The sequence below is a fragment of the Colias eurytheme genome, chromosome 31 (genome assembly GCF_061535395.1).
Source record: "Colias eurytheme isolate Ceu_HAF_F1 chromosome 31, ilColEury1 Martin Lab GWU primary, whole genome shotgun sequence".
NCBI classification, from domain to species: Eukaryota; Metazoa; Arthropoda; class Insecta; order Lepidoptera; family Pieridae; genus Colias; species Colias eurytheme.
The window spans coordinates 5,356,964-5,367,937 of record NC_143010.1 but is presented as its reverse complement, the minus strand read 5'-3'; the positions used below and the strand labels follow the sequence as shown (position 1 = coordinate 5,367,937).

The following is a 10,974-nucleotide window of genomic DNA, read 5'->3' as shown; positions in this document are numbered from 1 at the left end:
TTTTTGGTCTGTGTAGCGCATGTCGCGTACGTATCGCGGCTGCCGAGTAGGTATCTACTCGGCAGCCGACCGTCACGCGACATGCGCTACACAAAGCAGTGTTCGGAACCGTTCGAACACTTTTTGAACAGTTTCACTTTTAACGTGGTTTCATAAAACCACACAACATTTTCTTCTACTAATTATCTGATTTACGTCCAAAAACATAATATGTATTTAAAACTACAAGACGTTTAAATTGATTCTATCAGTAACTAGCTAGCCCGCGCCTTTCTTGATAAGTATCAAGAAAAATGCTACCTTTAAGCTATTTGTCTTTGTATTTCAGACTAGAATATATTTTAAGTTGATCATGGGCCGGGTTTATACCTCTTATTTTCAGCTATATTACGCTGTGAATTAAATCGACTGGCAAATTCGTATTATGATCGCATAGGTTATTGCAATCATAATATGAATTTGCCAGTCAGTTCAATTCACGGCGTAAACTGTCTGGAAATAAGAGGTCATAACACGGCCCCAACTGCTTTTGCAAAACAGAGTAAAAGGGAAATCAAACAACAAATAAAAACGAATATTTATTAATAAATGCCATTTATCACATTATTCCTTTTTCTTCTTGCTCGGAGATTCTTCCCTGTCACTGTGACGTCTCTTCCTGTCAGTTTGTTTGTCATCGTTGGACTCTTTAGTCTCTGGTATAAGTTTTTTAACTCTGGCAAGTTCCGGTGAATATGCCCAGAGTAACATTTCTATATGTTCGGGTGTTGGTTCGTCTTTTTCGTTGAAGAGCTTTGCTTCAGCGTGCTGTAATACAAATATCATATACATATTTTATTATTGTATACTATCTTTCGATATTTAACCTACTTATCCCTGTTTAAAATTTCATCAAAACCGTTTCAGGGACGTGAACGTGTCACAGACAGATTCGCATTTATTATTATTAATATTTAATTTGTTTCACACCGCGGTTTTTAGAATCATTATTCTTTAAAAGTAAGTACTTCCATATTAGTCCAGGAGGAATCGGCGCATGAGTACCGAAAACTATTCCACCTCAATTTTTTTACGTGATCCTCTTCAAATTGCCCTACTGATGATATAAATGCATGTTGCCATGGGGCAACCCGGTGCCATATTGTTTAAACCGAAATTGTTTAAACAATTGCAAGGAATTGTTATTTTTCAACCGGACAAATTTTTTTTATATTTTTTATCGAAATACCAATAAAAAAGGTCCAATTACTTTTCACGATAAAGTTAATATTTTCAAAGATATGAATTTTTTAAGGTTTGAAAAATCTCAAATTTGGGTACTTTCGACCCATGAAAAATATATTTAAAAAAAAAATAATATATAAGTAATATTTTTTTTTCAATTCTCTATACAATAGTTAATAATATTGTTAATAGAGATTTAAGAAAATTTCATTGTTTATATCTGTTTTTTAATTGTTAACTTCGCGCGCTCACAAATAATATAAGTTGCATACTTCTATGTGGTTGTGATTCAGAAGACTGTAAGAATATAATATATAAAAATAATATTGATAATAAATAAATACTTATTTTTAAATCTTGTTTTATTATTTCATACTTCTCCATCTATAACTTTCGTTTGAAGAAGTTATTCAATGTAATTAATAAGGTAAAAGACCTAGTTATTGACACTTTAAATTTTATTTTAGTTAAAAAAAAAACAAATCAATTCTAATAAATTAATAAATATAATTTTTGAATTAAAAATTTTAAGATCTTTGGTTTTTTGAGAACATTTCATTCTTTTAATTAAAATCAAATTGCGAGTGTCAAACAACTAGGCCAGTGTCAATAACTGGGTCTTTTACCTTACTTGCTGTTTCAATAACAAAAAAGTAATATAAACTGACAAAAAAGTAATTTTAATTACATGTTTCAATTTATGCTTAAATAACTTTAAAAAAATTGATTTCAGAAAAAAATATATAAGAAACAAATTGTAGACAATTTAATTATTAATAAGATTGCTCTCTTTAGAAATCTTGATAAAGTTGATAGTTTTTAAGATAAATGATAAATAATGATTCAAGACACAGAGAGGCCGATGCAGCGCATGAGTAAGAGAGAGACGGCGATACTTAAAGGTAAGCGGCGCGTACTTGTGAGCGCGCGAAGTTAACAATTAAAAAACAGATATAAACAATGAAATTTTCTTAAATCTCTATTAACAATATTATTAACTATTGTATAGAGAATTGAAAAAAAAATATTACTTATATATTATTTTTTTTTTAAATATATTTTTCATGGGTCGAAAGTACCCAAATTTGAGATTTTTCAAACCTTAAAAAATTCATATCTTTGAAAATATTAACTTTATCGTGAAAAGTAATTGGACCTTTTTTATTGGTATTTCGATAAAAAATATAAAAAAAATTTGTCCGGTTGAAAAATAACAATTCCTTGCAATTGTTTAAACAATTTCGGTTTAAACAATATGGCACCGGGTTGCCCCATGGCAACATGCATTTATATCATCAGTAGGGCAATTTGAAGAGGATCACGTAAAAAAATTGAGGTGGAATAGTTTTCGGTACTCATGCGCCGATTCCTCCTGGACTATATAGCTTATTCTACATAATGTGTGTGTCTAATAATAAATAATTAAAATTAGTAACAATATCATTAATACTGTTACTTTCAATATCTAGTAAAAAAAGGCTTCTATTATAAAATTTTGTAGGTACTAATAAAAATATTGTATAAAATATAATATGAAGTCATTCATTCGCACGTCTCCACCACAATATTTATATATTGATCTCCATACTTAAAAATAACTATTTCCCTTAGTATACCTTTTCCTTCAGCTCCTTAAGATAGGAATTCCTCACAATATCCCACGATTTCCCATCTTCCTTCTCTAGAACAGTTCTCAATCGCTTGTATTCACCATTCACAGATGTGTATGCTGCTATGAACGCTTTCTGAAATGTTTTATTTGTTTAAAAGAAGAAAAAAACCATGTATTTCAATAAATGTGTTGAACCAATTTAAAAAAGAGCGTAGCTGAGCAGACGCGTCAAAAGTGAAACTTCTGCGGCAATATTCAAATATATCAAAATCGTCGCCTTACTCCATGACGTGACGCTATTGCCATGATGCGACCTCGAAATTTTACTCTCAACGCGCCTAAACAAGTTTAAAAAAATTGCTATAAAAATACTTCAGCTAGCGTGGAAGAAATCGCTGATAAGCGTAAGTTTTTCATCTGGTCCCTAATTAATAAACCTATACTTTAAATACTACAAATAGATAAATAAGTAATAAATACCTGTTGTTCACTAACACTATCCCCAGCCATTTCCACACAAGTCCTAACAACGCCCAAACTGACATACGGATTGTTCTGTTTACTCAAGTGCATTGTGTCGAAATCGTCGAGAAACTTCTCGAAGATCGAGATGGATTCCTTTATGTTAGATAGTTTTGTTTCGTCTCGGGTGCCTGGAAATAATTATAAAAAATGGAAATTAATATTTTTTTTTGTTATTTCAAACACTTCCTAAAAAAAAGAAATAACACCTACATGTCAACACACGCTTAGCCCTTCCAATAAGGCCCTTTACGGCAAGTTTCTGATAATCAGGATCTCGACCTTCCAACTCTTTGAGGGTATTTTCAGCCGCTTCCTGTAGAATAAAGATTATATAACAGCTAATTTATTTGTATGTTTATTTATTATTTACCTTTCTGTGTTTGTGTTATAACTTTTAAGCTAAAATTAGATTTAAGCCATAGACAGTTTATACGAATTTAAAATTGAATGAAATAAATTATTAAAATGAACATTTTCAAGAATATAAAGAATCTTCATGATATTTGAACACTGCGTCAAAGCCTTGACGAATAACCATATAAAATAAGGCAAAAAATACGTATAATTATAAAACATTTAATGAGAGTTAATTTAAAATTGTATTAATTAAAATATTACCTTATCTTTAAAACCTAACCCTGGCACGGTATCAGCCGGTAAATCTTTCTTTTCCGGTTTCTTTTCTTCCATTTCTACATCTGAGTCTTCTTCCTGAAAATTGGGAAATTTAAATTTTGTTAAAATGGCAACACTTTTATATAAAACTTGCAAAATTAAATCTAGATGTTCTGTGCCTAAAGTTCAAACTTCAAATTGTAACTAATTCTAAAAATGTTCTTTCTTTACCTGCTTTACGTTCACTTTACGTTAGTGTCATTATATGTATTGTATTTTTTCTTTTTATTTTTGCGTAAAATTATTTCTTACCTTATCCTCTCCATTCTTCTCTTCTACCTCTTTCTTCTTCTCCGGTTTCTTCTCCTTATTCTTATCGAGATCTGCGAGCCAGTTTTCAAATACTTCCATTGCTTCTTTTATATTTTTAATTTTTTCTTCCGCTTTTGTCACTGAAATAAATAAATAGATCTTGAATTTATATAGCTTCAAGTTTTTTATTTACTCAAGTTTAAAAAATTAGTTTATTGACTTGTATTTCTGAACGTATCAAATATCAATAGAGTTGCCATAAAAATATATAGTCAATTTACAAAAAAAAACTGAATTGGATAAAAAATTGGTATCTAGGTTTTAATGTAACTTTGTAAGTTACATTAAAATCGATAGTAGCAGAATGCAGAATGCAGCATGCAGAATCGTAAAATGTCGGAAAATTGTTAATTTTATGAATGTTTTGTGTAACGACATTTTTCTACGAACACTCAACAACACTACTGTCAGTCTTCTGATTTATATTACTTCAATAGAAAAAAAAAAGTGTATTTACTGAGCACACGTGTCAGAAGCGAAACGTCTTTGGCAAGATTCAAAGATACCAAAATCATCGCCTTACACCATGACGTGACAGTATTGCCATGCACGACCTTAAAATTTTACTCTCAACGCGCCAAACGAAGTTTCACTTCAAAAGAAAGCTTGTAGTAGGTATACATGATACTCACTAGAGAGTACTCTTTTAGCCCTTCCCAGTAGACCTCTAACTGTCAACCTGCGGTAATTAGCATCATGTTCTTCTAGAAGACGGAGGGTCTCTTCTGCTTTGGCTTTGTCTTTAAAACCGAAGCCGCTATCTTCTTTGTCGTCTTTACCCATGTTTTTACTGAAAAATAAAATGAATATTTGTCAATTTTATGAATCAACTAGCGACCCGCCCCGGCTTCGCACGGGTGCAATGCTGATACTAAATACAGTAAATACACTACAGAAAAATTGTGAACGTTGTATAGGTATAAAAATATAGCGGCCCGCTCCGGCATCGCACGGGTATAAAATACATAGCCGGGCGGCCGCAAACGCTACGTCCCGCAATTTTTAAATCTGTAATATCTTCGAAAACATTCACTTAAATCATACGGTGTAAAGGGCCATATAGATCTATATTAAATGAACAATGTATCCATGGTATTTAATTGGTTAAGGATTAATGCTGTATTGGTTAAAATCGCATCGAAAATTAGCCATTATTTGTCGTAAAAAGTAATTGACAAAAAAAAGTTATTGTGGGTTATCCATAAGAGATAGACATATACCATCGCGGACTTTTCTGTAGACCTTTTCAATGTGTATAATTCTTAGTACATTATTTTGATAAAACTCGTAGGGTTCAGCCTGCGTTTGCAATGAAAGCGGGATAAATGTAATTTTTTACGACATCACATTAGAAACCTCAAAAATAACAGTACTTCTCCACTACTTAATGGATCTTATTATACATATAAATCTTCCTCTTGAATCACTCTATCTATTAAAAAAAACCGCATCAAAATCCGTTGCGTAGTTTCAAAGATTTAAGCGTACAAAGGGACATACGGACATAGGGACAGGGAAAGCGACTTTGTTTTATACTATGTAGTGATGATGTCAATCAGTCGTCGAAAGATGTAAGAAAATGTTGCAGAAATGGAAGAAATCAGAACATGACAACATGGTACAAAACAAAGCTAACAAATTGAATACCCTATGTCCTTCCTATGTCATTATAGCATAATCTATATTCTATAATAACGATAGTTACTATTTATTATTCTTTGTCTATATTAGGTAAATAGTGAAGGTACTTTCCAGCGTGTCCTATAAACAGATTCACAAACTTACAATTATATTTAAACAAATTACTGATAAGTTTGTATTGTCGTGGCCTTGCAGTTAAGTAATTTCGCGTCTTTTAATATTTAAATAATGTACATTTACGTGATGTCACCGTATCGGTTAGCAACATGACTTACAAGGCTATGTGCTATGCATTAACTAGTTGTGCCCCGCGGATTTACCCGCATTGCTCCTCTTCTATCTTAGTGTGATGATATACACAGCCTACCGCCTTCCTCGATAAATAGTCTATCTGATACTGAAATAATATTTCAGACCAGACCCTAGCTTGTGATTTTACCGCGTTCAAGCAAACAAACATACAAACAAGCTTGATAATATAAGTATCGATTTGTTTTACCCGGCTTCACAATACAAATATTAATATTTTTTGAAATAATGTATTTTTAGCGGTTTGCTGGATTTTAGGCTGGTTTTAAAGATAAGAATGACACCATGTCGAATTAACCAATTCATTCAAATACGGCTATGTTACGTAATATGTATTAAAATAAGTAGAATTAATAAAAGTACCTGCATAAGGAGGAGAGGGTCTAGAGAATAACTTTAGTATTTTATTATGGAAACTGCATTTATCTAATCCTAACTACATTTGGGTATTATGATCGCACTAACGTAGTTTTTTTTAATATTTATTAGGTTAATGTCAGGGAACCTAGAATCTATAAAATGACGTATGTATATTTATAGCGTATGCAATTTTTTATTTTATCGCACTATTCAATGTTGTGAGGTCAAGTGTTGAACGCGTGCCAGGTTTTATAATTCTAATCCGTGAATTATATTTTGATAGTGAAAAAATATCTATTAGTCTTACAATTAATGATAGTAAATTTCTGTCTGTGAATTAAACAGTTTAACCACTAAAGAGATTTGGATGAAGTTTCAAATAGAAATTATAGACTAGACGACATGGAGTTTTCGTAAAAACATGAGTTGATGCAAGTACTAATAGGATGGGATCTACCCAACCTACACTAATAATATAAAGTTCAAGAGTTTTGTTTGTTTGAACGCGCACATCTCTGCAACTACTGGATCGATTTCAAAATATATAATATCATTGTTGGATATGTACCTACGGCATTCATGATAGTAGTAATAAATCCGTTTAACGGATTTAAACTCAAATTTTTATAGATTTCCTAAAAGTTTTAGTAATAAACGGTGTAACTATTTCATAATGTGTAGATTTGATTCATAGTTTTTGGCGTATAGGTATACTTGCCAATAACTATTACATCTGTGCTATTACTAGTGACCTTTACACTATAAACATATAATTTAATGCGTTTAAACATACTCTAAGGTTTAAATTATTACAGTCAGTAACTAACTACCTACTAAATTGACAGAGTGAAATTTTTTCAATTTTTTTTTTCTAGAAATGTTCCGTTTTGAGACAGATAAAATGACCGATAGCGTAGAAAGTGAACGTTAAAGTGTAATGTAGGCTATCAGGGATTTTATTAGCAAAAAAAATTTCATCAGATTATCTATACAGGTTTTCAGGAAATACAAATTCTAAAACTTCTTCCCTCCATTTCATCGCAATCGATATAGCCGTGACAGCGTAACAGACAGTCACATTAACAGTTTTAGTATGTATTTCGCACCGCATGTTTGTAAACATAACGTGATCGTTTATTTGCGATGATGTAATCGCCTTGGCTGTATTTTTTTTATCATTTGCACTTGAAAATATTTCTGTTTGAATTACTAAATATCACAAATCATTAATCACAATGTAGGTATTTTATATCAAGGTATATATACTACTTACTAGCTGAGTGCCACTGTTCCGCCCGCGTCTGAAGGGTTGAAAAGTGTAGCTTTCTGATAAACTTCGAAACAAACTAACGAACTTTACTTTCTAATTGTTAATTGTTATAGAAGTATAGACTTGCTTCTGCGCGTGCCTTCGATTGCGTAATATTGTGTCTTAGATTTATGAATATGGTTTAGTTTTTCGCGCAGGAATTTAATCGATAGCGCATTCCCCTCGTGGTAAAAGAAAAATAACATCATGTCTAAATTCTAAATAGGTCTCCTATCCGTATCCTTGACATAATTTTTTCAACGAGTTATTCTTTTTCTATGTTAATTACAATTTTATACAACAAAAAATTCCGTAAACGTTTTTGTGACTTTTTTTCAGAATTCAAACTTATGATTACGTATTAGGTTTCGGCCTTGAGCGAAAATCATCCTTATTGTAAAGAATTTTAGCGCTCTAATGCACATATCGCAATAAAACACACACTCGACAAAGATGTTAATCAACATTCGTACATCGTACGAATGTTTGCACTCATGTATGGGAAAAACATTTGCAAATCTATAAAGAGGAAATATTATAAAGACTAGAGAATAATATTATCTATACTAATATTATAAAGAGGAAAAGTTTGTAAGTATGTATGTAAGTATGTATGTATGTATGGTTTTCACGCAAAAACTACTGGACCGATTTCAAAAATTCTTTCACCATTAGAAAGCTGCATCTTTACTGAGCAACATAGGCTATATTGCATTTTCAAAAAAATTAGAGATCCTTACCAAAAATGCAATAATGTAACCCAAGGTGTAAAAAAATCCTCATTAAAACTTCTGTCATCGCGTGCGCTGCGGAATCTATTGAAGATAGAACAAAAAAATGTTCTACGGTATTATAGAATGGATCAATATCTACAAGAAAGTCCGCGATACCATGTGTCCATCTTCAGTAGTTATGTTACTACAACAACTTTTTTACGTTTTCAAAGTAAATAGAAGTGCCGACAGTAATCAAACCATGTTATCCATACACATATATTAATCCTTATCCCATTAAATGATGTTTTATTATAGACTGTTTCAATACCAGCAAAATACTTTTTAAATGAAAAGAATTGGATATTCCATTCAAAAGATATAACGAATTTTTAAAAGTGTCAATCTACAGAAAATAGTAGGTATACTGTTCGAGCAGGCCGTAGTGCGGGGGTCACGGAGGAATTCTACCAATATGCGTCTTGACGGAACACAGTGGGGTTTTGGTCGGTAGGAATCCGACATAACCCACGGCCCTTCCCCCGGAGGCCGTGGGTATCTATGAAAGATTTCCCCACTAAAACAAAAAAAAAGGCCTTAGTGCGGGACGGGGTAAAGGTGATTTTCATGTGATTAAAAATTAAACCTATAGTCCGACCTATAGTAGACTTTTCACTGTAACGATATCGCTATCTATGCGTGTGAAACCGCAGGGCATTGCTAGTAATATTATAAAGAGGAAAGGTTTGTAATTATGTATGTATGGTTTTCACGCATAAACTACTGGACCGATTTTGATGAAATTTGGCACAGATAATCTTTAGACCCTGAGAAAGAACATAGGCCGCTATCTTTTATTGCGAAATATGTTCCACGGGCGAAGCCGGGGCGGACCGCTAGTGCTTCATACACTTGGTAGGTATAATCACAGACTATAATAATCATATACTACGTAAGTATACAAGTATAATGTGTATTCGTGCAAATGTGAAACACCCGCATTATATACGAAAGAACTGTGAAAAATTAATGTATACAACGTTGCATCCAAAATTATACCATCTACGACTATGTAACACAACAATATATTTAAAGATAACAAGATAATCCTACAGATTAGAAGAAACTAATTTGCATTCAAAAATTATGTATGTATGTACATACGTTGATACGTATGTTTACCAATAGGTACATAGAGTCACGTTTTCTTTTAATGCTATATAAAATAATTTAATGCTAACATTTTCACGTAAAAAACGACCTCTGTACCTACATTATAGATATACCCACTACCACAGACTAGCCACATTTTATATTGCTTCTACAAATAAGATTAAATTTTCGATAATGATTTACATTTGCGGAAAAAATGCCTATAATACTCACATATAAAATTAAAATAACAATAATAAATTCAAATATCACAATATCTCACTAATTCGCACTTAGTACACTGAACGCTATGATAAACTAAATACTTTTGAATCATGATTTCATGCGCGGGAATACATAATAACCCTACCAATGTACATATCAGGTTGTCTCTTCATACGCTCCAATATAACACGACTTTTTATTTCGAACGGTTTATAAGCGACAAATCGACAAAAATAATGCAATGACGTCACATTGCTACCTTTGCTTAGCTATTCCAAGGCCTTGTATTTTTTTCGAATGACATCATTTTAGGTCCCCCACGATTTGTGACATATCGCTATGTTTGTAAATTTGAATTTATATTCAACTCATAAGCAACTCATGTTTTAAAATTAGTATGATTGCGTTCTATTAAACAACTAGAAAAAAAACACAAAGTTTCTTGTCACTCAAAAAACAAATACAAGCGGATACGGTTTAATATGCTGAGAATATAATATTATTCGACCAATAGTTGCAAAACAATTAGCATAGTTTCACGACCTTGCCTATTGATACAAATTTGACTTTTGCATAAGAAAAAGGGTCTTTCAGTAAATCATTGTATTGTCGCCGAGCATCAATTTTGCTTATCGTTTATATGGAGGCGTTGACTAAATCTGGTTCTTTCTATATTTTAGAATTGTGCTGTCTTTATTACATTGTTGTATTTGTATACGTAATTATTATTAGTCTGTGGTTGTATATATCGCGATCATTTATATAATTAGTTATGATGTCACGATATACGGTCGCGGCCCCTGACCTTTGTAGATAGTTAAGGGCAATCTTTTCATTTACCTATTGTGTTTGCTTTTATAATAAAACTAGATTTCCGCCCGCGGCTTCGCCCGCGTTTGCAAAGGAAAACCCGCATA

General features: G+C 32.1%; 1 protein-coding gene across 1 annotated transcript; it reads right to left on the bottom strand.

Annotated features, from left to right (window-relative positions):
* Nucleotides 1-565: 565 nt before the first annotated feature.
* Ude (Uracil-DNA degrading factor) lies at nucleotides 566-10,150 on the bottom strand. The gene is made up of 8 exons (XM_090118813.1): nucleotides 10,067-10,150; nucleotides 4,981-5,138; nucleotides 4,289-4,428; nucleotides 3,980-4,072; nucleotides 3,572-3,674; nucleotides 3,317-3,489; nucleotides 2,841-2,969; nucleotides 566-807 (listed from the first exon to the last, which is right to left on the bottom strand). The coding sequence occupies exons 2-8, from the start codon at nucleotides 5,129-5,131 to the stop codon at nucleotides 604-606; spliced, it is 993 nt and encodes a 330-aa protein (XP_089974939.1). The 5' UTR covers nucleotides 5,132-5,138; nucleotides 10,067-10,150; the 3' UTR covers nucleotides 566-603.
* Nucleotides 10,151-10,974: the final 824 nt, after the last annotated feature.